The 27,864-nt window shown below is 45.0% G+C and overlaps 1 protein-coding gene across 2 annotated transcripts in view; it reads left to right on the top strand.

The window, feature by feature from the left end:
* Nucleotides 1-27,864, top strand: part of dscamb (Down syndrome cell adhesion molecule b) — a 148,390-nt gene extending 120,526 nt beyond the window's left edge. For both annotated transcript variants that reach the window (XM_048981463.1, XM_048981464.1), the window contains 22 exons: nt 484-680; nt 852-948; nt 1,043-1,171; nt 1,937-2,104; nt 4,013-4,083; nt 4,949-5,189; nt 7,023-7,169; nt 9,097-9,252; nt 10,024-10,157; nt 10,503-10,656; nt 10,975-11,092; nt 11,331-11,494; nt 11,669-11,767; nt 12,468-12,656; nt 13,135-13,425; nt 15,409-15,585; nt 15,681-15,711; nt 15,838-15,953; nt 18,062-18,211; nt 20,339-20,536; nt 21,106-21,408; nt 25,018-27,864. In XM_048981463.1, the coding sequence (XP_048837420.1) occupies nt 484-680; nt 852-948; nt 1,043-1,171; nt 1,937-2,104; nt 4,013-4,083; nt 4,949-5,189; nt 7,023-7,169; nt 9,097-9,252; nt 10,024-10,157; nt 10,503-10,656; nt 10,975-11,092; nt 11,331-11,494; nt 11,669-11,767; nt 12,468-12,656; nt 13,135-13,425; nt 15,409-15,585; nt 15,681-15,711; nt 15,838-15,953; nt 18,062-18,211; nt 20,339-20,536; nt 21,106-21,408; nt 25,018-25,379 (3,692 nt within the window). In that variant the 3' untranslated portion in view covers nt 25,380-27,864. The remainder of the gene's footprint in view (nt 1-483; nt 681-851; nt 949-1,042; nt 1,172-1,936; nt 2,105-4,012; nt 4,084-4,948; nt 5,190-7,022; nt 7,170-9,096; nt 9,253-10,023; nt 10,158-10,502; nt 10,657-10,974; nt 11,093-11,330; nt 11,495-11,668; nt 11,768-12,467; nt 12,657-13,134; nt 13,426-15,408; nt 15,586-15,680; nt 15,712-15,837; nt 15,954-18,061; nt 18,212-20,338; nt 20,537-21,105; nt 21,409-25,017) is intronic.

The following is a 27,864-nucleotide window of genomic DNA, read 5'->3' as shown; positions in this document are numbered from 1 at the left end:
TCTCTCACATGACCCAGCTGACCCAATATAATCCCAAGTAAGCAGTTGGTCCAGCCAGGTCCAGCTGGACTTCGTTAATTGGGTTACTTGTAGTTAGACATGGTCAGTTGTCTTGTAAATGCCAAATAAAACAAAACTCAGCCCTGTGCTGCTGTGATGCCAGTGTTTGGGATTTTATGGCATGATGTTGATATCTTATATATTCACTCTCAAGTAGTCTATTCACAGCTATTCATCATTATATAAATTTATTTCTACGCTTTGTTTCTGGAATTATTGTTACGAAAAGCTTCTTTATTATTACTTAACACTGATGCATTTTCATAAATGGGTTTCAAATGCCAAACCCGAGTTCAGCAAAACACCCTCACCATCCCACGGAAGGTAATTTTTTTAATTTGGTGAGACCGGCAGCTTTGTGTTCACTGTTGCGTTCTGAGCGGTTTGTTGGTCTCCTGATACCTACTCTCGCTTCTCCCACAGTCCCGGCCATGATCACGTCGTACCCCAACACCACGCTAGCCACGCAGGGCCAGAAGAAGGAGTTGAGTTGCACGGCGCATGGGGAGATGCCCATCATGGTCCGCTGGGAGAAGGAGGACCGTATCATCAATCCCGAGATGAGCCGCTATGTAGTCTCCTTCAAGGAGGTGGGCGACGAGGTCATCTCCACCCTCCAGGTACAGTGCCCTCATCTGGTCATGTGACTACATTGATTCCGGTTCAAGTTGTTCTTTTATTTTGCTGCAACAAAAAAAGGGGATCAAATGTTAAAATCAACAACAGACACAACAGACTATGCTCTGAAAAGTGCATGCTGGTAAATGTATTTCTTATGCCTTCTTTTGCAGATCTTGCCCACTGTAAGGGAAGACTCCGGGTTCTTTTCCTGTCATGCAATCAATAGTTATGGTGAAGACAGGGGAATCATCCAGTTAACAGTTCAAGGTGATGAAAGACGCTATCGAAAAAGCGTATAATGCGACTCTGTAGCAAAAATGTTTCCAGCATTACCGATGATCGAATAAACGTGTTTTTCCAGAGCCTCCGGACCCTCCAGAGGTGGAGATCCGAGAAGTCAGGGATCGGACGATAGCCCTCCGTTGGACGATGGGGTTCGACGGCAACAGCCCCATCACTGGCTACGACATCGAGTGCAAAAACAAATCAGGTGGGATTTTGAAATCCGTCACGTCAGTTGATAATGTGGAGTAACACCAGGTGAAAAAGTAGCGTCCGATTTGAGTTAATGTGTGTATCAGGCATCCAGAAACAAAGAGATACATGCAGCCACTTAACGGGCTTCCAGGATAGCATAACCTGCCTTTGTATAGACGCCCCCCTACTTACGAACGAGTTACGTTCCGAATGGCCGTTCGTAACTTTAAATGTTCGTAAGCCGTTATTCAACATCATTTTAAGAGTATTCGTAAGTATAAATAACTAGGATTCTAGGAATACGCACGTTACGCTGCTGCGTGGCGGGGGAGGCGGCCAGAAGTCGTACTAGGAGGATCTGGGGAAAAAAAAATTATGTTGCGGACAGGAAACGGGTGCCCAAGGAACACAATTTGGACTTAGAGTTCTCTTTGTTCGTATCCCTGAAAGTTCGTAAATAGAGGAGCATCTGTATATGCATATTTTATTTTAAAGTCATGCAGAAAAAAACTGAAATATAGTGCAAAGTGATTGTGATGGCTTGTTTAAATAGACAAACAAAATTAGACAAATGATACCTGATTACTGCAATTTGTGAATTTCCCATCACAACATTAGTCTGTTGCCTAGAAAATCTTTTTTAAAAAAAAAAAAAACAAAAAACAAAAGCCACATTCAACAATATTGGAAACAACAGGAAAAATCACATAAATGATGATCAGGTTTCCCCAGTTACTGAGGTTCATGGATGATATCGTGCTTTCCCCCTGTCCTGCAGCGTCCTGGGGTTCAGCCCAAACAACCAAAGACGTCTCCCCCCAGCTGAACCAGGCCACCATCATCGACCTCCACCCCTCCTCCACCTACAACATCCGCATGTTCGCCAAGAACCACATCGGGAAGAGCGAGGCCAGCAACGAGCTCACCATCACCACCGACGAAGCGGGTAGGCCTCTGCCATGTCCCCCCCTCCCCCCAAACACTGTCGTCATGACCGGTTTAAACCTGCGCTGACTGGTTTATGAAGTGAGTAGGGTCTCAGTTGCTTATGACGACACAAGACCATCTTTAATGAAACGAGACATGAACCTAACTCAGTCTGTTCTTCTGTAGCTATTAGCCATGCACTTCGCTTTGATGAGACCACATTCTACCTGAATAACCTGTTATAAATAAACAAACTTGGGGTAACGGACTGATAGACAGATAAAAAATACACCTCAAAGACCTTCAAGGTTTTGTACATAAAAATGTAACTAAGTACTTTTAAATGAGCAGAATAGTATACTTTATTGTTACCAGTATTGTTTGACACTAATCTCATTAGTTGTTGTAGCTTTTATTCTTTGCATTACATTAGTTGCGAAAATTGTAGAAACACTTCCAATTTTTAGAGATTGCAGAACCTTAATCAACTTTTGCTCCAGTTACTTATTTAATCGCCCATTGTATCATTTTACAAATATCATACATTGGACAATTATATAAGTAAATGGAGCAAAAGTTGAATAAAATTCAGCGATTTCTAAAAATTGTAAGTGTTTCCAAAATTTTGGCTGCTACTATAGTGTATATCAGGACAATTTTATTATTTTGGTATTTAAAATATGAATTGCAGTTACCATTCCCTATAATTATATCTATCTACTATGTTAATTAATTGGGTTATCCGTAATACAGTAGGATTTGTAGTCAAAACAACGATGCTCACAATAATTGCGTATTACTGAATGTCAGCAAGAAGATCGTGGAAACAAGTAGGAATGCAAGTTTTTTTCTCCATGTTTTTTACAGTGTAAAAAGATTATAGCTGTAGCCAAAGGTGATGACGAAAAGTGGAGGTATTTATAAAGTATTCACAAGCCCCGATATAGTGGCAAAGTACAACCTACCGCTTAAAAGATAAGAGCCACCCACACGAAGCAGTGCGACAGACAGATTAGGCTTGCAATTTATATCTGGAAATGATTCTCCTGATATAGGCCAAATATTAATTTTTGCCTGGTAGTGGAGTACGTTTGTTACGGTTGGACTAGCCAGACTAGTCAGCAACGACGAAAATAGCGGGCAGACAGACAGTAGGACGGCAGGGCGACTCCACGTCTTCCAGTCCCGACGCGCCGTCGAGCGCCAGCTGACCCTGCGATACAAATCCCGGCCCTTTCAATTAGCGACCGCAGTCATAAATGTCAGGCCGTATTGGATGCAGTGCGGCCTGCCTCTGCACAGATAAAGCCGCTGTCGTTTTATGTTCACGGTGAAGTGCGGCTCTGTCGTCCGCCGGGCTCGCACTCAAAGTATCCGCCTCTCTATTGATTAAGCTGCCTATGACTCATCTTCGCCGCTGCGGAGTCTGTCCAGATATCCGTGAACATCCCCAGCTCAGGGACGACGCGCCAATGTGTGTACTTGCTGCTGTAAATTCTCTTTTCGCCCCCAGTTTTCCATTACAACTACGGTTTTTTAAATACGTATATTATACATATTGTTCTGCATAAAGAGTAAGAAACGTTTACTTGTTATCCATCACGTTCTTTTTACGGGATCTGACAGAGGAAAATGTCATTATAAATATATATGATAACAGAATGATAAGTAGATAAATATAATTATACATAAATAGAATTATAGATCGCGTAATATAAATCTCGTTTCCTTATGCTAGCTATGTCATATTTCCTTGGACTCCATGGCCACACGGCGAAATTAAGTACTGTGGCGCCATCTTCTGGCAAAGTTGCAGAACAGGACTGACTTAGCTTGGGTTTAGGGTTTGTGATTCTGTTAAAAGAAACCAGCAACCCTGCTTCAAGCTCTTGTCTTCTGGCCTTGTCATCCGATGTTTCGTTTGCAGCCCCCGATGGCCCTCCGCAGGAAGTGCAGCTGGAAGCTATTTCCTCGCAAAGCATCAAAGTCACCTGGAAGGTACCGGAATTCTTGTTATTTACACCTTCTGTTGTCCCCGTTACGCAGAACTGACCTTCATGGAAGGATGCAGAAAGTCTGTCTCCTTAGACAAGAACGTACTGGACAGTCTAGATCACATTTATCTCATTTAAAGGGAAACCATCCAACGTGTTGTCGAGTAGCAGGTCGTAGGTTGGCTGGGAGTCTGTCCCAGACAGCATTTAGCTCAAGGCTAGGGTGACCAGATAATGCATGTCAGGGGGGACACTTCACACACACACACACACACACACACACACACGCATAGGCTGGGCTCAAGATCCCAACCCAACCTTGGAAATGTGCAGAACCAGTACTTCCCACTGGGCACCATGTTACTCTGCAGAGGAAGTCTATATTTCTTATTTAAGATACTCACTATATATACAAAACATATATATGTCCACATGCTGAAATGGAACATGTTGGGTATTAATAATTGATACTTTATTGATCCCCGTGGGGAAATTGCCTTTACGCCTCCCTCAGCTTGCTCTATGTAGAGTAAGCTGTCCTCGAAGGGCTGCCACCCGCAATGGCGCCCAGGGAGCTGGGGGTTAAGGGCCTTGCTCAAGGACTCACAGACATGTGGGACCTGCTGATTACAGGCATACAGGCTTAGCCCACTGCACCACACGCTGTCCCCACCCTGTATTGATGAACAGATTAAACAAGAAAATGTCCAAAGTAGGATTTCTTGCTTAGCTGGATAACTTGTCAGATTTAAGGTAGTCCGGGATGAGTGTAAGTGAACGAAAATAAAGTCCATTAACCGCAAATTCTCTTGAATCTGAGCGGGAAAGCGTACTGTCCCAGTAACAGATATTGTACCGCACTTTCACAGGCCCCAAAGAAGCACCTGCAGAACGGTATGATCCGCGGCTACCAGGTGGGGTACCGAGAGTACAGCACTGGAGGCAGCCACCAGTTTAACATCATCAGCGTGGACACCACCGGGGACACTGAGACCATCACGCTGGACAATCTGAAGAAGTTCACCCAGTACGGGGTGGTGGTGCAGGCTGGGAACCGTGCAGGCACGGGGCCCTCGTCCCAGGAGGTCATCGCTACCACCCTGGAGGATGGTCAGTGTCTGCTTTCCCAACACAGCCACCAGGCTAACTGCCAGTCCAGGGGTGATTCTAGCACTTTTTTAAGGTGGAGGCATAAGAAGAGCGATAATTCTTACGTAGGGGTCAAGTTTATCATTAGCCAATAATATGCTTTGAATGGGTGAGTGGCGGGGCGAAGGTACTCCAGGGGCCAATCAGCTCTCAGATGGGGCCAGTGCCTCAATGGCCCCACCCTTCAGTGGCCATTTTATCAGGTATCCATTTAATGATATAGGCATTCTCCTCTGATCCTTGTCATTAACAAGGTGTTTCCCCCCCCTCAAAATGCTCAAAAATTCCACGAAGGCAGCTGTTTCCGAGATGCTGGACCCCCCATGTCTGGCACCGGCAATGACACCGCAGTCAGAATTGCTTGGATTATGCCTGCTGCCCATTCAAGTGCTTATTCAAACAGCAGCTGAACATCTTGACCCCCTTTAGCTGCATTATGTATTGAGTCTTGCATGTGAATCCCTGTTGAGAGATACAAGCCAATTGTTTAACGAGTATCTAATGATGTGGACACTGAGTGCAGAGTCAGTCACCATCCACCATCATGGTCCCTCTAATTTTTTCTGTATGTTTTTGTCCTATACAATATAAATATATCAGTCATTTGTATATGAAAATATTCACTTGGTTTGGTGGGTCACTGAAAATCCCGGAAGAGGAGCTATAGGTGAAGGAGAATTTTCATTAGTGGGGGGGCACAACTGAGTAGTTTAAAAGCAAAGGAGTATTTACAGGGGGGATGATTGAAGCTAAATATAATTTTGGGGGGGTACAGATCCACCCTGTGCCCCCCCAGTACCTACACTATGTCCCTGCTTGCATGAAACAGGATTTTCCCAATAGGAACTGAATATAAGCAACTCAAAGATATTGAAGTTTTATGGCCTAGATGCAGGTATTACTGACGTGATTTAGTAAATGAATGAACGTTACATTTATATATCACTTTTCAAGACACCCAAAGTCCTTTACAGAACCAGTGGGGAACCTGGATGATGCCATGGCAGCCATTCCGCACCAGCCTGCTCACCATGCAGTAGCTAAGGTGGTGAAAGGGCAGGAGAGAATTCACCAGTTAGATACAGGGGATGATTAGGAGGCCAGAATTGAAATGGCCCCAGTGGGCAGCTTTAGCCAGGACATCAGGGTACCTACTGTACTCTGTCATAGGATGCCCATGTATCATTTATGGTCTCAGACGTCTCATCCAAAGCATGGAGCCATTTTCCAGCAGTGTCCTTTGCACTGGGGCGATTGGCATCCACACTGACCACAGGATGGGCTAACCTGCTGGCCACAGTGTCCCTGTCACTGCAATGGGGTGTTGGGATCCACACTGAGCACTGGAAGGGCTAACCTGCTGGGCACAGTGTCCCCGTCACTGCAATGAGTTGTTGGGATCCACACTGAGCACTGGATGGGCTAACCTGCTGGCCACAGTGTCCCCGTCACTGCAATGGGGTGTTGGGATCCACACTGAGCACTGGATGGACTAACCTTCTGCCCACAGTGTCCCCGTTACTGCAATAGGGTGTTGGGATCCACACTGAGCACTGGATGAGCTAACCTGCTGGCCACAGTGTCCCCGTCACTTGAATGAGTTGTTGGGATCCACACTGAGCACTGGATGGGCTAATCTGCTGGCCATAGTGTCCCAGTCACTGCAATAGGGTGTTGGGATCCACACTGAGCACTGGATGAGCTAACCTGCTGGCCACACCATTACCTCTTCCAGCAGTGTAGAGATTGGGGGGGGCATTCTAACTTGTAACGTTTCTCTCTTGTGCCCAACAGTTCCCAGTCGTCCTCCTGAGAGTGTCCTGGCCTCCGCCACATCTCCAGAGACCATCTCCCTCTCGTGGTCCACCCCTGCCAAAGAAGCACTCAACGGTATCCTCCAGGGCTTCCGGGTCATTTACTGGGCCAACCTTCCTGATGGAGGTGAGCTTTACTTAAGTACTAATTAGCACGGGCAGATGTGATGATCAAGGCCTGAGACATTAATGACCCTGTCACAGGACACACAGCCTGCCGCCTCTGTCCAGCAAAACAACTCTGATGCTAATTAGGAGGTAGAGATATCCAGGACTTCTACAGTCCCAGCTTTATTTCAGCGATAATGATTACAGTGTGATTAGATACTAACAGATACATTGTGGACCAGAGCCATTGAAACCATATCCTCAGACTCAAACCATGTGAATGTTACTTTATGTATCAGGGACATGTCGGTTTTTCCTGACTTAGCAGTTACCTTTAAATCCTTATCTTGTCACCTTGTCACTCAAGGACAAATCGCCATTGGACAATGCTTTGCGCTTTTTGAATGTGACAGATAGAGGTGTGAGTCTGTTTTGTCTTTCAAATAGGCAGAAATGCAATTTATGAATATGCATTCAGAGACTCTGTAATATTTATGTTATTTAATTTAGAAATTAATTTGTAATTTTGTACTTGACAGTGCCAATTCCACATTTTCTGTGTAAGGCAGGTTCACACAAAAATATTTTTATACGTAGTTTAAGGAAGAACTGCATTTTTGTATTTACACCACTGGGTGGCACCACAGTACCGTTTTCAGTGGGAGCAATAATGCCCAATAATGTGTTTTACAATCTTTTCTGAAGTAATTCTGAGCGTTTAAATATTGTTTTTCATGTTCTGTTATGTATTAATACAGTAATATTTCTTAAAACCCCTTTAAAAATCCTGCCCTCCTCATTCATTTTTGATTATTTAGCGCAAAATCATTCTAAGGTAGCACAAAGACATTCATCTTCTGTACGCTGAATCAGCTTAATTACTAAGCATATACGGAGTAATTCCTTTGCATTTATAGTGCAAAATGTCTCAGATGTGAGAATAAATCTGGTTAATAATCACCATGGCCATTTTGATTAAAACAGGAGGGTTGTTTTAGGTTCTCAGGGTAGAAAATGGGAAATATATTGAAAATAATTCAGTGTAATGGTTAGAATGGTTATAAACCAAGGGCGGACTGTTCTTTTTATGGCCTTTAAATCTGGTTTCCCAGATTAAGGTTTTGTCGTTCTGTTTTCGATTTCGGCCAAACTCGAACGTCGCGGTGGGCAGACTACACCCAGACGGCAGCAGCCGCATTAATAATGCAGAACGCGAGCCTTTAACGGCGTCTGTGTCTGTAGCGGAGGAGGACGGTGTCTGAGTAGAGCTGCAGGAGGAGCTGACGATTACCTGAGACATGGAAATCATAATCATTTCATGAGAGATTATGTATTAGATTAGATTTCATTACATTAGATTGAACTTTATTGTTACTGTGCTGAGTACAGGCACACAGCCAATGAACTGCAGTTAACGTCTAACAGGTGCAAACAAAATATATACAAATACATAAGTAAATGTGGGGACTCTTATGTCATCGTGTGTGCGAATGTACAAAAAAATACACTGAATCAGACCTGACACACGTAATTCCTGGTCAGGAACAAAATTAATATAATGCATCCCACCCTTGCCAAATGCCCCCCTCCATACACCCCCCCCTCCCCTCACTCCCCCTCATGGCCAGGCCCGGGACAAACAACGAACAAACAAATAAAAGAACAAAAGCACAACCATGGAATATCAGGAACCATGGAATATCAGGAACCCTTGAATATCAGGAACCGATTACCCTGTACATATAACTGCTAGGTCACACATGCTAAGTGTTGCGTCTCCAGTTGTCTCTCTCAGACAACAAGCCTGCACTAAATCTTTGCCGGGCAAATGATTTGGTTCAAATGCCACTAGCCTTTCTGGAGTGTTCCGTGAGTGACCCGCCTCTGTGCTGTTCCTGCCTCTGCCCTTCACCCTGCCTCTGCCCTTCACCCTGCCTCTGCCTTAGAGCTGGGAGAGATCAGGAATGTCACCACGTCTCAACCTTCCCTGGAGCTGGATGGTCTGGAGAAGTACACCAACTACAGCATCCAGGTGCTCGCCTTCACGCGCGCGGGTGATGGAGTACGCAGTGAGCAGATCTTCACACGGACGAAGGAGGACGGTATGAGCACGTGGGGGGGGATTTCTCAGCTTTAGCATCCACTAATTTAGCAGTACTGCTTGTCCGAACACTCCATTACGCAGATATAAAGGCAGTGAATGTTGTTAGTTTAAATCTAGACGGGGCCCTGCTCTGGTACTTGAGGTACCTAATATGATTTTACATTAAATTAATTTAATTAATTAACAAGCCAGCTGTACAAATGAGTCGAATTGGGAAAAAGAATCAGGTCTTTGATGAAATAATAAAAAAAAAAAATCGCAATGCCAGAACAGCTAAATTGTTTAATATCTCTGGTCTGTGTATGGTTACCGTGTCCCTGGCAACGGTCCTTGGATCTCCTTGGAGCTTTTTCTTGATTCCTCCCTTCTGTAATTTACTGGGTCTAATTTGCCAATCATTTATACCAGGGGTGGCCAATCATGCAGGTTTTTGGGATAACCTTTAGGCCAGCTGTTCAAATCCAGGTGTGTGGCCTCCTCAGCCAATCAAATCTGCACACAGTGGCCCTTTTTTGGATAAAACTGGCCTCCCATAATTTATTATATTGTTGCACTGAGCGTCGGTATATCAGTAAGTCCAACTGTTTGGTTCTGTGTTAAGCACTTTGCACCAAATGTGTTGGGAGTTTTAGAATTTTATTAAGTCAAATGTCTTTCATTGCTCGGGCATGTAGAGGTTACCGTTGAGAGTCCCCACCTGAGAGTCTTGTAACAGGAAGAGCTCTAACGTGCTGTCTGGCATGTCTCACGCGGGCTTTGACCCCCGCAGTCCCTGGACCCCCTGCTGGAGTGAAGGCTGCCGCCGCCGCCAACTCAGTGGTGTTCGTCTCCTGGCTGCCGCCCCTCAAACTCAACGGCATCATCAGGAAGTACACCGTCTTCTGCTCGAACCCCTACCCGACGGTACGACCTGCATCTCTCCGCTTCCCCCACCGTCAGCTCACGTGACACATAATAGCAAGGAGGAACCTCACATTTCCACATCTCTGCTGGCCATCCCCTGGATCCTATGGGTTTGGGCCTTTTAGTTCAGATCTAACACTTATACTTTGACGTCTAATACTACCAAGATCCCTATAGCCACAACTGAACCTTGCAGACCAGACATTTCATTTCACGTGACAGGTGTCCAGCTATCAAGTATTGCGATCTAATTTGTGCCCGCTAATGGTCCTCCTAAGCCCCTCCCCAGCCAAGAAAATTTCTACAGCAGAAGTGATTCCTGCTTCCATTCAATCTGTCTCTCAGGTAATGAGCGAGTTTGAGGCCTCCCCGGACGTGTATTTCTACCGTATCCCCAACCTCAGTCGCAACCGTCAGTACAGCATCTGGGTCGTCGCCGTGACGGCCGCAGGTCGCGGGAATTCCAGCGACATCATCACCGTCGAGCCCCTGGCCAAAGGTACTGCACTTTGATGTCCTAGCAAAGAAAGCCCAATACTTCATAGATTGTAGTGACTGTTCAAAGACTGTAATTATTTATAACACTATACCATATCGTATCAAGCCATTTATGGACACGCAAATAAAAATGAAAGCCCTAGTTTGGTTGTCCGGAAATAGCATGACCTGAATTATTGTCAGCGTTCCTATCCATCCCATTTAGTCATCCTCTTTCGATACAGAAACCTCCCTTCCTCCCAATGTTACGTTTCCTGTAACGTTTATGTAACGTTTATTATGATGCTCCTATCTTACACGTGATGCATGTCGTTCCCAGCCCCTGCCCGGATCTTAACATTCAGCGGGACGGTGACAACGCCATGGATGAGGGACATAGTCCTACCCTGCAAAGCCGTGGGAGACCCATCTCCAAGCATCAAGTGGCTGAAGGGGAGGTGAGACTGGTCGAGTGGATGGGGCCGTCACTGCCGGTCACGCTGAGGTGGAACCAGCAATTGAAGCGTATATTATCCAACGTATAGGATTTCTGAGTCTGTCTAGATGGATTGATGTACTAATACAGAAAACTGCTGCTGGTCTGATGTGATCACTGTCAGTATTACAAGGACTCTGAAGGTCTTTCAGAAACAATCTGTGGCTGTTAGTCTATGAGTGTAATTTGCTGTTTTTCAGCAATGGCACCCCTAGCCCAGTCCTGATCGATGGACGCCGCAGCGTCCATAGCAACGGCAGCTTCGTCATCCGTACTGTGAAAGCAGAGGATTCTGGGTACTACAGTTGCGTGGCTAGCAATAGTTGGGGGTCTGATGAAATCATGCTTCACCTGCAGGTTCAAGGTAAGCAGGATTTCGAGATGCCTTTCTTCTATGGTACATAAACCCACTGTTAACAGCGCACCTTGAGCAAATCAATGTCTTCAAAGGACGAGATGCCTACTACTTAAGAAGGCACAAGCTTCATCAATGGCTCACTGTCGGAGCGGGCATCGATATCTGTCAATCTGCTTTCAGTTCCTCCCGACCAGCCACGTCTTACGGTAACCAAGACGACCACCACATCAATCACCCTGTCCTGGATACCAGGTGACAATGGAGGGAGCTCCATCAGAGGTGAGTGTGACTCGCCAGTTAATCAAAAAACTTGCCTGGATTCCCTTGGGAGGTGTCCACCTCAGAGCTGTCATTGAGGAGACTGGCGAACTGGGTCATTTTCCTTTCCTTTGTAAATGTTCCCTCAGAGGGACATATTTTGGGTAGGCGTTAAGGAAAAGGAACGTAATGCATTAAAAAATGTTTAGGGGACAGAATTAATACCCTTAGTCATGGGCATGTCTAGTCACAGTGGGACCCTAATGACATTTATCATGGGTTGCAACACCAGCATTACAACAGAGGTGGTTAGGATAATTGGAAACTGGATTTTCTATAAATTTGAATTTAATGATTTTTTTTGTGATGCTGTAAGATGTTTGCTATCCTTAAGTTCTTTGAAGATTACATCTTACTCCCAGCATGGTGGGTAATTAGACTGAATTTTCTCTTCCCAATGCCACTCCAGTAGTTAAACATTTTTCAGTGCCAGAGTTTCACCTTGGGTGTGTTTAAATTATTTATTTGGTCAGCAGATTCCTGCGCTCTGCTGAAGTTCAGGTTGCTCTTTGAATGTTTTTCACAGCAGTATCCAAAGAGAGGTGGCCCATTTGGTGTGAAGTTCCTCTGCAATGGATTTCGAAGTCTCTCTGTTGCCTGGGGAGATTAGCAGACATTAGGGTAACTGACATACTCTCTTCCCCCCTGCCCCTGTGCACAGGATACATCTTGCAGTACTCTGAGGACAACAGTGAGCAGTGGGGCAGCATTTCCATCAGTCCCAGTGAACGTTCCTACCGCCTAGAGAACCTCAAGTGCGGCACCTGGTACAAGTTTACACTCACAGCACAGAACGGAGTTGGCCCTGGGCGCATCAGCGAGATCATCGAGGCCAAGACCCACGGCAAAGGTACGGTGCTAGCTGTGTTGTACAAAATGTCCTTCAGCGTCATAAAATCAGAAGATAGACAGGCAGGCATGCATGCTAGTAAATGCTCACTGCTTCAGTTTTTGGGAATTAAGCTCACTGTAGTAGAGAGGCGTCCCGCCCCAGGATGGTCCTGTATTGTGTACTACATACTTTCAGAGATAGGCTCTAGTTCATTGTAATCCTTACTCGATAACTGGTACTAAAGATGGATGGATGGATGTTGTACCTCCTCCATCAGCATACAGATCTATGTGCTATCTGGAAAAGTACGGTTTGGGTTTATTGACCTATAATCATGAAGACATGGGTCTATTCACATTGTCTGATATTTACAAAAGACTGAAAGTCATCAGTTGGCTTGTTTTGATTTAGACTCTCTTTCAGAACCTGAATGTGTGTGAACGTACTGTTGATGTTTTCGTCTCTGATTGGTTCTTTGCCTTTTTTTTTCCCACAGAACCTCAGTTCCCCAAAGAGCAAGAGCTGTTCGCGAGCATCAACTCCACCCGCGTCAGGCTGAACCTGATTGGCTGGAACAACGGCGGCTGCCCCATCACCTCCTTCACGCTGGAGTACCGACCCGTGGACTCCACCGTTTGGACGACGGCCCAGCGCACTTCCCTGACCAAGAGCTACATCCTGTATGACCTGCAGGAGGCAACATGGTACGAGCTCCAGATGAAGGTCTGCAACAGCGCGGGCTACGCTGAGAAGAGGGTCAAATTCGCCACCCTCAATGCCGATGGAAGTGAGTTCCCAATGTTACTATTATACTAACCATTAGATCTTCATTATGGTAAACAGACTCATGGGAACAAGGATGTTACAGGGGACTTTATATGGCTCCCTCATAGCATGATCGGCTAGACAAACTCAACTACATAGTTTGCTCTCATACTTATCAGTCCATTCATCTTCCACCCACTTATTCTGGACAGGGAACTTACTTCTGCATCTCTTAATTGATTACCCTTGAGTTTCGCACATGCAAATCTTCTTCATCTGATAGCTTAATTAACAGCAACAGCCACCATAACATTTTGTCTCCTCAGATTAGAACAATTTGAATTCCTTAAATGAATTTTCAAACAGTTTCAACAGATAGCAACCGTGGATAATAGACAGCCTGCGGGAATGTGATTCTTTTAAACCACTTATAATGTACTGGGTCACTGGCAACAAACCACTCCAGGAAGTATAGTGCACAAGGCAGTGGAGCAATCTGAATTGGATACCAGTCATTCACATGGAAATCAGTCCAAATATCCATCCATCTAACAACTAACGTATATGATAACACTTTGTACGAATTCCATGTCTATAAGAATCTCTGAACACATTCGTAACGCATTCATAACGCATTCATAATTCGTTCACAAAACATTATAAACATGCCTATAAATATTTACATGGCATTTTTGTTATGCATTATGAATGCTTTATGAAGGTATGTATACTAGGTATGTACATTATACATGACGTTTCATTGGAGTTTATGATGTATTATAATCAGCACCATAATGCCTTATCTATAATGCATCGTTGGTATCAGCTTTAAGTGTAACCATGCATATATTACTCACATTTATAATAATATTTCCCAATCAAAAATCATCTCTAGCATTACGTTAAAAGTGGTTTGAGCTTCATAGCAGCACCTTTACGTTGACCGATGAACTAAGTCCACTTGGTTTTTATGCTAACATCAGCTAAAGTGTATAGGGCAGGTTTACTACCATTCCATTCTAGTGTATCGATCAGCTCGCTATTCCATGAATCCATGTTTAGTGCCATGGGGTGGTGTGAAATTCTGGATGGATGGACGAGGGGAGTATAATTACTCGCACTGCATGCACTGTAAATTAAGCTAGTCGATGAGAGCACTTCTTCATGTTAAAAACTTCAGGTCAGCATGGAGTACTGGCTGTGAACGTGCCAGCAAAACTTACTATATCCCCATGAAGGGTCAGGCGCTGATGGGTCCGCAGAGAGCTGCTACTCTGGAGCTCGGCGCGGGCCGAGGCTCCGTTATGTTCATACCCCCCACGCCAAACCACATTTCTAATTTTGCACCAATTCTGAGTCACAGCTTTGCTACAATTATCGAAAATCCTTTTTAATGCTACGGACATGGTTGCCCAGTCAGTAGCTTACGGTTCTGTCTTAAGTCAATGGGGACACAACAGGAGGAAGCGCACGGTCAAATTTGCAAGAGAACAGAGTCAATATGTTTTTGGCTTTGACGAATTAGAGCAGTCTTACTGCAGATGATTATATGGCATTGGTTCGTCAACAATGCAACTCAATCAAATTACCTATAATTGGGTGTGAACTCAGATGGTTTACATTCTGATGATCTCTATGTAAAGAATCATCTGGGTTCTCTAGTTTGTCCCCACAAACCAAAGGCATGTGTTTAAGTGCTGATCCAAACTGTCTATGATGTGTGATTGTGTGTGTGTCCTGCAATGGACTAGCGTCCCGTCCATGATGTTCTCCTGCCTTGTACGCTATGTTACCTGCCAAAGCCTCCAAGCCACCCTGGGCTGGATAAGTGGTTAGCAGATAGTTGGATATTAGGATTAGGATTAGGGTTAGGGGTAGACGTCATATTTTCTCTCTTCTACCAAACTAGGTCTAAATCAGCTATAATTCTTCTACTGTAATTTGGCTGTTCATGCACAGCATATCAGCCAGGCAATAAAGAACCACCTTTATGTCCTCTGCCCAGGTACCATACCACCACTGGTGAAGACAGATGATGAAAGTAAGAAGAACATGGTAAGCAACGAGGGCCTGAAGATGATGGTAACCATCTCCTGCATTCTGGTGGGCATCGTCTTGCTCTTCGTCCTGCTGCTGGTACTGAGGAGACGGAGGAGAGAGCAGAGGCTGAAGAGACTGCGAGGTGGGTGCAGAGGGACTCTCTGTCCTGTCGGTCTTAACATAACGACGCAGCAATTTGGTTGCACCACAGTACCATGTACCTTTTCTAACCCACAGATGCAAAGAGCTTGGCAGAAATGCTGATGAGGTAGGTCTGGCACCAATGCATGAAGACCATGGTTCCTAGCTGGCTCCACACTGAGCTGATTCATGAAGTTACAGTGTGTGTTGTGGATGCTTGGCCAGGAGGACCAATGACTCTGGTGTATTACAGTAAGAACACAAGGACGCCCGACACAATGAACAAGCAGCAGCAGACACTTCGAATGCACATAGATATTCCCAGGGCCCAACTTCTCATAGAGGAGCGAGACACGATGGAGACAATCGGTAAGTCCCGCCTCCCCCTACTGTGATAACCCGCATCTCAGCATCTCATTGGCTTAGAGCTTAAAGCAAACTGCTGGACATGTGAGCACATTGACAAAAACAAATGCCTACACCAGCATTCAAAAAGAACGTTTTTTTTTTTTTTTTTTTTTTGCGAAAACAATGTTACTCAAAATGTTAATGGAAAATGTGATTCCGATAAACAGAAGCGGTTCGGTACATTACGATGTCGGCCTTGTGCATGCGACAGCAGCATGCTTCAGCAGCCCATCTTAAAGCGAGAACATCATAGTCTGTGCTGACGAAACAGTGAGTTCACAAGAACGTTCTTTGATGGAACCTGGGGCCATTTCCCCTCTACTTAGTACACTTTATAGGTCACCCAGAAATATCTTTAATTTCCTTTTTTGGTGTTATCTCCTCAAAAGGTAAATGCGGACATGAGCAAAAGCGTACAAATGAGAAACTTGCAAAAATAACTGTTAAACGTGACCCAAACCCTGACCCCAAGTATTAAGGCAACCCTGACCCAAAGGTCTAACCCTAAATCGTGATGGGATTCAAATCCACAGCGACCCCCACAGATCTATTTATTACCCAAAATATATGTGGATCCACAGACTTGGACAGTACTAAATGAAGGACTGCGGACAATGCATAATGCATTGATTCTTTTCTTAATCCATAATATTAATATTTTCCCAATGACACTAAATATGATCTATGTAATGGAATGTGGACATTGCAATAAAAATATATATTGGAGAAACTAAACATTCAATCCAAATTAGACTCCAGCAACAGGAATAGATTGATTTGGGAGACAGAGGAGGGTTAGGGAACAGGAATGGATTAATGAAGTGGGTACATGGGTTTCGGAAGGCGTTAATGGTAATAAATGCCATGTTATGTTTTAACAACCCCCCCCCAGCTGTTTTCCTGATTTTGGTGTACCTCCCCCCCCCCAAATATAACTGTAATTGTCTCTTGCTGACCTAGACTTTTACTTTTGGCCTAAATATAAAACATAACCCCCGCCCCTCCCTTTTTGTTGATCTGGACTCTCACTCTCACCTCTATATTAAACATAACCCCCCCCCCCCCCACTCCCCCAAACATAACTTTGATTGCTTGTACCGATCTGGATTCTTACCCCTATCTTAAACATAACCATAACACCCCCCTCCCCCCTTAAACAGAAAATTGATTACCTCTGGCCGACCTGGACTCTTACCCGTACTCTAAACATAATTCTCCCCTTTCCCTCCCCCAACCCCCCCCTTTCTTCAGGAGGGTTCTTCAATCTCCACATAATTCCCCCCCCCCACACACACACACACTTTTTGGACAGAAGTTGGATGGTAATCCCTTTATTCCCTAACCCTTACCCTAAACGTAATCTTTTCTTTCTTCTAAAGTCACTTTTCAATCTGCCTGATCCCTAAATAATACATTTACATTGGATGATTGAAGGTTTTTTAACTTACCGCTTTCTGGAGGTCTAATTATTCTTAATACCAGTTGACGCAGCTTCGGAAGGAGACATTCCAACCAGCATTCATAATAAAAATGTATATTGTTAATATGTGGTGTGAGATCTGATTAATGACTACCAGTATCAGCACTCTTATTTCAGTGTACTCGTTTTTCTCTGGAAAAGTTGGGCTCTGGAACAGAATAGTAAAGGTTCAAGTGTAAAGTGAGAGTTGGATTAATGAATAGGTTGATACTGGACATTATCAGGTTCTCACCATTTTGTGATGCTGTTGATGGTGGGAACGTTGTTGTTATAGCTTTTTAAAAAGAACTCACAAATAGGGGTGTTGCCAGTGTCAATAAGTTAGGAGAACAGTTACAAAATACTCCTGAAGCCTAATTCTAAAACCAAACCTATCCCTAGGTCTAATCCTTATGGAAATCCTAAACCTAACCCAAGGTCTAACCCCTACAGAAATCCTACCCCTAAGACTAATCCTTAAGGAAATCCCCACCCTAAGGCAAACCCTTATGGAAATCCTAACCCTAAGGCAAACCCTTATGGAAATCCTAACCCTTTTTTTCCAGACTGTCCATCATGCAATCTTCTTATTCATTTATCTCTTTGTCAGACGATAGGTCTACAGTTCTGCTAACGGATGCCGACTTCGGGGAGACTTCGAAGCAGAAGTCATCCACGGTCACGCACACCGTGCACTACCAGTCGCTCTCGCAGGCGACAGGCCCGCTAGTGGATGTATCTGATGCCCGACCTGGAACCAGTGAGTCCATGACCCGCGATCCTGTCCTCAGCTCTGGAGCTCTGTGTCGATCCCACGGCGCTACAGGACACTCACAAGCAAGCTCTGCCAAGTGCAAGCGGTTTCTCTCGTTTGATTGTTCCCTTTCTGCAGTACAGGCAGGGTTTGTATGACTGCCAGTCCAAGGAGTCAACTGGCAGGTTGACTAACTGAGCTCTCCCACTATAGGAGGTGACATCAGTCACCCTGACGGTGGTGACAGAGTCCTCCACATGAATCCAAATGCATTTGCATCACATGAGGTCAATAATTGATTATTACCAAAGTTATTCATTAGGATTGCGGCCTTAATTAAATTAACAGCTGATTTATTCCAGCCAAATTTGGCCTGACAGATTGGCATGACGCAGGCTTTTTGATGGCATTATTGTCCCAGACAGCATATGTGAAATAAAACACTTAGGCTAATACAGACAGCGGGCGCAAAAGCTTCTAACCTAATGATTGTAGGTTCATGTCACAGGAGGCAGCAGTTTTATAGGATATTTGGGTAAGAAATCATAATCCTATGACACTCTCGAGTAAATGATGAAAACTTGTTTCAATAAAACTGTCAGATAAACTACTAGATGCAGTGAAGGTGAAAAGTTCTGCACCTGTAAGCCACCTGCGGCCATTCGTTTCACATTTACATATTTATTTAGCATATGCTTTTGTCCAAAGGGACATACAAGTGAGGATCAGAGACGAGGTTCAGACCGTTTCTTTGGAGCAGTCGGGGGTTAAGGCCCAACCATAATTTCACTCTTTAAGTGCACATTTTTTTTCCAAACGACGGACAAGGGAGGTGCAAATGTACCGAGCCCAGCGAGAACCTGGGAATCAGGTGACCATAGCATATCTGGCCTTCCAGACAGCTGAACAGTCCATGTGCTTCTCACATTACTATATCCAGTCTGGGTAATGGAATCAGACTCGTCGGTTGAGTCAATGAAAATCAAGGGCAGAGGTAAACCAATATTCCCCTTGGCTCAGGGATGGAATTACAAGTTACCACAAAAACTCCACTACCGATGATGTCGTTCTCTGTTCAAATGAAAAAAAATAAATGCTATAGATGTGCCCTGGCCTGAATACCATAAAGTAGGTCAGGTGAGAGGGACGACAAAGTAGCTGTGCTTAACTAGCTTTCTGCTTTGAAGGTGTTTAAAATATTCTTACTGTAGCACTGACATCATTTTTATAAACCATACATCTTCCAGCTACTTCTGCCAGTCAGGGTTACAGGGGAGCCTGTAGCCTGGCCAAGACGGTGAATCAGTCTGGGTACGATGCTGGTTCACTGCAGAGCAGACACACACATACAAACTACAGGCAATCTTAGGACACCCTTTGGTATAACTTTGATGCCCCACGTAGCATGAGAAGAACATGCAAACTCCATATACAGTGCCAGTCAAATGTTTGGATGCATCTGCCCATAGAAAGGTTCATTTGCACTATTCTCTACATTTTAGAATAATTATAAAGTCATCAGCACTATACAATAACACACATGGATTGTGTACAGACCAAAAACAAAAACAACAAAAAAATCTTTTTTTGGGGGGAGGTAACTCTATAGGTTGGGACTCAGAAGGTTGCAGGTTCAAATCCCTAGGTCGGTAGAGTGATCTTTGGGTGCTTGAGCAAGAACCTTAACCCCAATGGTTCCAGGGACTGGCTGACGCAATTTTCTCCACTACACCAGTTCAAAGAGGTGGCCTCCTGGGATGCTTTTCCAGCTGTCCTGAAGGAGGCCCCACACATATGCTGAACACTCATCATCTGCTTTTCCTCACTCTCTGGCCAAACTTCTCCAAAAGTGTCTCTACTTTGTTTAGATCCGGTGGCCAGGTCATGTGATGCGACGCTGTCACTCTTATTTTGTAGATTTCGGCATCTCCAAACTTTTGACTGATATAGTATACCTAGCAAGGGCGGGAGGTAAACCCCTGAGAGCTGCAATGCAGAAGAGCTACCCACTGCTACAGACTGCTAATTATTAAACCAGTTATAATTCACTGATATGAGTCAAAAGGACAGACTGCCTCTCCCCAGCAGCCAGACTGCAGGTGTGTATAGTCTGTGTTCTCACTGTCCCTGCAGACCCCACTGCCCGCCGCACTGCCAAAGCCGGTCCCGCCACCAGAAACCGCTACGCCAGCCAGTGGACACTGAACAGGCCACACCCACCCGTCTCCTCCCACACTCTGAGCACAGACTGGAGGCTGCCCACACCCCGGGCCACTGGCTCTGTGGACAAAGAGAGTGACAGCTACAGCGTCAGCCCTTCTCAGGACACAGGTGACCCCCCCCTTCCCCCTCCCCACCTCCAACACAGCCTCCCGCCACTAACCTGATGCAGTTTCTTGGCAGCCAGGTTAACCTGAAGTGACTTAAATGCACCTAACAAGCAGCACTCATATTTGGCAGGATATTTGCACTAAAAGTAATTCAAGCTAAAAGACCCCGTTCAGGCCCAAAAGCAGACTCTCCGGATAGATTAGTGAAAAGTTCCTGAGAACTGGAAATATTCCCCACAAGTCCAGGTCCATAATTTCTGCTCACCCTCACAATGAAATGCACTCTTACGGCTGAATGCAGTGTGTTATGTTTCTGAAGGACCTGAATATTCCACCACAGGTGGCTGCCTCAATGCCTGTTTTAAATATTTCTTCAAAAACTGTACAGTATGATTATCATTATTGAGTGTGTGCATGTGGATAATGTAAATATTACATTGTGGGGACCAAATGTCCCTACATTGTGATAAAAACCAGTTAATTTAATGTTGTGTTCAGTTCTCACAAGGCGAAGCTCAATTTTATAAAAATCTCACTGCAAAAATCTGACTGTTAATGCCTCCCGCTCAGACCGGGCGCGGAGCAGCATGGTCTCCACGGAGAGTGCCTCCTCCACCTACGAGGAGCTGGCCCGGGCCTACGAGCACGCCAAGATGGAGGAGCAGCTCCGGCACGCCAAGTTCACCATCACCGAGTGCTTCATTTCCGACACGTCCTCTGAGCAGCTGACCGCCGGCACCAACGAGTACACCGACAGCCTCACCTCCAGCACGCCCTCCGAGTCAGGCATCTGCAGGTTCACGGCATCCCCACCGAAACCTCAGGATGGGGGCCGGGTCATGAACATGGCCGTCCCCAAGGCACACAGACCAGGTGAGCCTTCCCTCTATGTCCAGATTAAATAATCCTGCCTAGGGACTATTCTTCCATTTTTTAAGGCAAGGGGCATAAGGGAGGCCATAATTCATACAGAGGGGCAACCTTGTCATTAGCCAACGATATATTTTAGTGACAGGGGAGGGGACACTACAGGGACCAATCAGCATTCAGCTGTGACCAGTAACCCTCTCGCCCCAGATCCTGTCCATGACCACACTGTATTTTCCTTGACTTCTTCAGTAGTTAAACTGCAGGAAGACTAGGGAAGGAATCATAGGATATATATTATATTAACATCAATTTTATAGCTAGTGTTTTATCGGAAATTTTGAATATTTATACATATTACTTAAAAATGTAAAATTAATGTCCTGTATATGTCAGGGTCGGCGCCCATCCGACCCTGTCCTGTTCTGTTTTGACTAGCAGGTGGGTTTTTCTCCTCCATATTTTAGTCCCTTAGCCCTAGTGTGTTTTCCCTGTTCCCCAGACTGGCCCATAGCTCAGTGGGTTGCGTGTGGTGTGATCCTGCATGTTGGAAGCGCTGTCCCCTTGGTTTTTGTTAATGTTTTGTTTCTTTAATAAACCCTTTTTTGTCTTGGAGCCGCTAAGTGGATGGTCACCATCATTCCGGCCTGCACCATGTCCTGTGCCCTTAACAGTACAGTGTCTGAACGTATTTATAATGTGAGCCAGTCAACTAACCCGGTGTGTTTTGATATGTTCCAGTCCTGTTTTGTGAGCTAAGCAAAAGCCACATCGAGGTTCTCCCCATTTCATAGCGTCAATTTACATGTTTGTGTCTGTAAACAGCCCTAAATCCTTGACCACAGGCGGCAACGGAGTAAATTAACTTCCAGAGTTTTTAAGCAAGAACTTGCCTCTTATTACAGTTACTGAGTCAGTGTGCTTTGAAAATCAGCTATCCGTTTCCCAGTGTCCATGTCTGTCTTCACATCCTCTTCTCACTCGTCTGAAAGCAGCCCGTCGAAAGACTGCACCAAAGAGGGCCACCAGACTGCCGTTTTCGGCTAGAGGAGACATTGAAGACTAGGCGACAGTGCAGTGTGAGATTGGTAGGAAAGGCGAGAAGATAGGCTTGGGTTTCGGGCTTTGTTGTGACTTTATGGTACAAGAACCAGACTGGACAGGACATGATGAGGGCAAACAGAGGCTACGGTGACATCATCTAGTGGCATTGTCTGATTATAAAACACAGCACTTTAAGGCCACAAAAGGACTGCCTAAGGTCAAATTAAGGTGACCTTAATTTGGAAGTGGCTGCTTCCTGTTCGCCATGTGCCCAACTGAGATTGACTGTAAGCTGTCCCTGACACCGAAATAGCACAGAATATACAGAAAACGGGCCTGTTCTCGGGTATATGACATCTGACCAGAGGTGGACATCTCAGGTCCAGAAACTTAAAATCCAAGCCAGGATTTTGTTTCAACCAAGCAGTTGAGTATAAGGAGTCACAGTCACAATGTTCTCAACTGGTTGGTTGAAACGAAGTCTTGGCCTGGATTTTTACTTTCTGGACTTGAAATGTCCGCCTCTGCATCTGACAGCCCCTGCCTCAGGTTTACAAAGGCACAGGGGGGGTGGGATCAGTATGATATTTCTGTCAGAACATGGGTGAGGTACATTTAGCTGAATTCTCCCCCAAACGAGCTTGATGGGCTGAATGGCCTCCTTTCATTTGTAAATTTCTTATGTTCTTAATGGATGCTGGAGAACTGGAGCCCTGGCAATCTGACTGGCTGGTCCCCACTGTGACCTTGGAAAATTAATTTAATATTAAACTAAATTAAGTATATTTTTATTTTATTTTTATTTAAATAAATCACTCATGAGCCCCACAACCATGTACTGAATAAAGGGATTCAGTGGATGGATGGATGGATGCATATCCATTTCCATTTTCCAAACCACTTATCCTACTGGGTCGCGGGGGGTCCGGAGCCTATCCCGGAAGCAATGGGCACGAGGCAGGGAACAACCCAGGATGGGGGGCCAGCCCAGCGCAGGGCACACACACACACACCATTCACTCACACATGCACACCTATGGGCAATTCAGTGATTCCAATTAGCCTCAGCATGTTTTTGGACTGTGGGGAGAACGACGACACGGGGAGAACATGCAAACTCCACACACATGTGACCCAGGCGGAGACTCGAACCCGGGTCCCAGAGGTGTGAGGCAACAGTGCTAACCACTGCACCACCATGCCACCCCTGGATGCATATATGTATATTAAATACCCTAATAAAAGAACAGAACTATGAATGTAATCACAAAGATTTTAAGCAAGATCATAGATTTGAGTATGAACGATAGGGATATGTTCACACCATTACTGTGGGCGTATTCTGTGTGTTTAGTGGGTGGGGGGGTTCAGTGATGATTTGGTTCCTGCCAGTGCTGAACCCAAACCTACTCCCTTGATCTAAGGCATGCTCTGTTGTCCCAGTTTGGTTGTCATTGTCGAGGTGGATGGCAGAGGCGGACTGTCAACCAAAATAGCATCTCTCCCATTCCCCCCTACCGTCCCGCTCATTTACATGACTGGTCAGTTTATTAAACCAGTGTTTCCCAACCCAGTCCACTGGGAACCCTGGACAATACACATTTTTGATTCCTCTCAGCTCTCAGCGCACCTGTACCAGGTATTCGGTGTTCCTGATTGGCTGGGAGGGAGCAAAAATGTGGACTGTCCAGGGTTTCCCAAGGACTGGATTGGGAAACACTGTGTTAAACACATTGTTGCTAAATGTGGCTACCGTTACCTAGCTCTGACCTTGACAGAGATCCAATTTTTTGGAAAACTGTTCCTAAAACCCCCAGAATCTAAGGTTCGCCATCGTCCTGCCTGAGGTACGTGACTCAGTCAATTTGATAGGTGAAGAAACTACTAGTAGAAAATCTATATTTAATTCAATTAAATATGGGCATAACTAATCAATTTGACTGCTTTAATAATTCCTATTAAAGGTATCGTAAATTATTAAATTTGTTAATCTGGAATCAATGATTCAGTGGCCAAAGTCACATACTGTATAGGACAAGATGTACAGAGATGAATGTTTAGTGTAAAGGATAATCTGGATTTGGGATTCCTCGCTTTGTGCAGCGAAAAAGTACAGTTTGATAGTTGATTCATCCCATAAACAGATTCATGAAAATGTTGGGTGTATCTCTTTAAGAACATGCTTCCCTGTGTGACGCTTGTAACTGGCCATTAGTCTGACAAATCTCATCTCCAATCCCTGAGACTTTGTGTTTTGAGGAAGCTGCCTAAATTGGGTTCTCCAGAATACATGCCGGACGTTCAGCCGGAAGTCCCACGTTAACAGCTTGCATCATGAATTTGTTGATTTGTTTTTTTGTACCAAAACCTCGCAGAATAAATGGAAAAAGGGAACAATCAAAGCACAATTTAACTGAAATTATTGTTGGTAGACCATTTCAAGTGGTCAAATAAGCAGAGATCCTAATAAGCTGACTGCTGACTGAGCGTGACGCTTGAAAAGTAATTGTGCTGAAGTACTAGAATTGTACCTATTATTTTGTCCCCGTCATTTTCTCCCTTGCCCTGCAGGAGGCGAGCTGGTGCACCTGCCCCCATATCTCCGGATGGACTTCCTCCTAAACCGCGGGCTCCCAGCATCCGGGCGCGAGGCGGCCATGGGCCAGGCCTGCCTGGAGCCTCAGAAGAGCCGCACGCTGAAGCGGCCGGCCCTCCTGGAGCCCACTTCGACTGAGGCGGGGGCAGCGGCGGGGGCGAGTAGCCGCGAGGTGCAGCAATGGCAGCCCGGGACTGCCTCCACGCTGCCGCAGCGGGAGGGGGGCGACCTGGCCCAGGCCGCCAAAATGAGCAGCTCCCAGGAGTCACTATTGGACTCAAGGGGACACTTGAAACAGAGCAGCAACCCTTACGCAAAATCTTATACCCTGGTATAACACAGAGCACGGACAGGACTACAGACACGAGAGCTCTGTCGAGAAAACGGAAGACAAAAAAAAAAACAAACAAAAAAAAAACACACGCACACAGACGCGGACTATTGAAAACAGAAGCTGTATATATTTCTGACTCCAAATGGATGGTTAACTTTCTTTCTTACGCATTCCTTCCTTTCTTTACCTCTGTCCTTTCTGTTTTCTTTTCTACTTGAGTATTTGTTTATTTTAAAACACTTCACGTGAAGATTGCCAAAATAATTTATTTAAAAGTCGAAAGAGAAAAATAATATTGGAATTATTATAATGATGGTGATGACGACGATGATTATTATACAGAAACAAAAGAAACGTGTGAGAAGGAGAAGAAGAGGAAACTGGACCATTTGGTAGGACAACTGCTTTCCTTTTTTTTTGGTCCGAGCAAGATGCTCTGGGTAACAACCAGATTTTCTATCAAGACAAGTCTTCACGTGACAGGAGGCATTTGTACGAGCGAGAAGAAATTCCATTAACGCAAGATAAGCCGCCCTACTTGTCCAGTCTTCTCAGATTGTTGAGTCTTTTAATCAATTTCCTATGATTGCATGGGAACTGAGGAAGGTAATGGCTGGAAATCCCACTGAGAATTTTGTCACATTATGAAATTATAAAATGTGAAGATTTATTATATATATATAAATATATATAAATATATATAAAAGAAATCAATTTATTTGTGGATATTACAGGGAAAAAAATTGATTTGATTAATAAAGTCCTTAGTCATGTTTGCACAAATCTGGTTTTAATTAGGAAATGGAGGCAACTGGCGATTATTTAACAGCCCCCCCCCCTCCCCTTTCCCAAACGGAAACAGAGCAGGCGGCCGCGTGATCGAGCCGAGGTCGTGAGCACGCACCGCCGCGCAGACGTTCTGCAATAATTTATCCAGGTGTTAATGGTTTATGCACAGGTCACCCACTTGGTAAGTGGCGTTTCTTTCTGCGTGGGTGCTGCTCGCACGCACTGGCGTTCCTTTCAAGACCAAAGAAGCACCTCGACTTTGTCGACCACTCGCGGTCAAGCCAGCAGTAAGTCGGGTGGGGTTGGGGGGGGGTGATGTCGGTTACCCCCGTCGTTTAACGTCACTGCGTCGCGACGCCTCTCCTCTGTCTTCGCGGAAACTGTGACAATCCAGCGAATATGTCCTCCACCCGCCAATGCCCCCTCCCCCTTGCCCAATACCATGCCGCCAAAAATCGTAACCGCAACTATACTCCGACTGTCATCGCTGTCATGCACAACCAGCCCTTTCCTTGCAGAAGAGAGGTGAACACCTGAGGGTAGACGATGGCACGATCATAAACCATTTCTACTGGAGTTGTTCTGTGAGACCTTTTCGAAATGAGCCCAGCTAGGCCCGTGGTATCTATCACGCTGTGCTTCCCTTTTGAAAAAGCTCTCGTCCCATCGATAGACGCGGTAATTAAATCTCAGCCAACAGATGGCGCCATGTGGTTATGGGAAGTGTGTTATTTTTTTGCAGCGTGAATGTCAAGGAGATGCGTTAACACTCTGCGTTGAAGCGAAACCATGACAATCTTAAAGGGAGGATCTGGAACAGTGATAATGACGCTGTTTCTGGCTGTGGCCGTACAGAAAGAACTGAGTTGTTATTCCGCATTGAGATGAGATAATGTCAGAGATCAATTGAATACTTTTGCACTGGCCTCTTACTGCCTGCAGAGGGCAGTGTGACAGAATAAAGAAGCTTGGCACTACACTGGCCTTTCACTATGCCTGAAGGAGAGGCTGAAATCGTCAAATATGCCTCGGTGGAATGCTAAGAATGTTGTTTTGGTGCAATACTAGGTCCTTGGTTCCTTTACCAAACATAATGTGTGTGCGCACATTAAGTGTAACGTTCCACAGAAAACAAGAAGCTCTACCCAGGAATATCAGCATGTAGGGCATTAAAAAAATCAGCAGACAACACTTTGTATTCATAATCTGTATTGTGTTTTAAAACTTGAAGATGTTTTAAGATCCAGTGCGTTTTCTCCTCCAATATACATTAAGTGCGTTGGTGTGTATATGTATGCACACATATTAAAACATTCAGCATTACCCGACATTTGGCTACTCCAAGAGACTTTTCTGAATGATTTTCAAAGTTAAAGGCAGAGAAGTAAAGTAGGCAACAATTTACCATTCCATGATGGCAGCAATGTTTTAGAATTTGTCTCCTTTGCCGTCGCTGTAGCAGGACTCCAGTTTGGGTATTTTACAGGCATACTGGTGGGCTGCCTTCAGTTTTAGTCAGGATGGTATGAAATTTGGAAAAACAGGGCACCAACAATATGTTTTCGTTTGTTTTTGTCTTTGCTCCACTTATCCTGAAAGGAGGTGTGAACCACACTGCTGGATGCGAAGGGTCGTTCTCTGAGTAAAACGTAACCTGCAAATGTGAGGCTTCTCTGATTATCAGAGACCCCCCCCCCCC

Source organism: Brienomyrus brachyistius, chromosome 17 (assembly GCF_023856365.1).
Source record: "Brienomyrus brachyistius isolate T26 chromosome 17, BBRACH_0.4, whole genome shotgun sequence".
NCBI lineage: Eukaryota > Metazoa > Chordata > Actinopteri > Osteoglossiformes > Mormyridae > Brienomyrus > Brienomyrus brachyistius.
The sequence above is the reverse complement of the archived record's forward strand: the minus strand, read 5'-3'. Positions and strand labels throughout refer to the sequence as shown.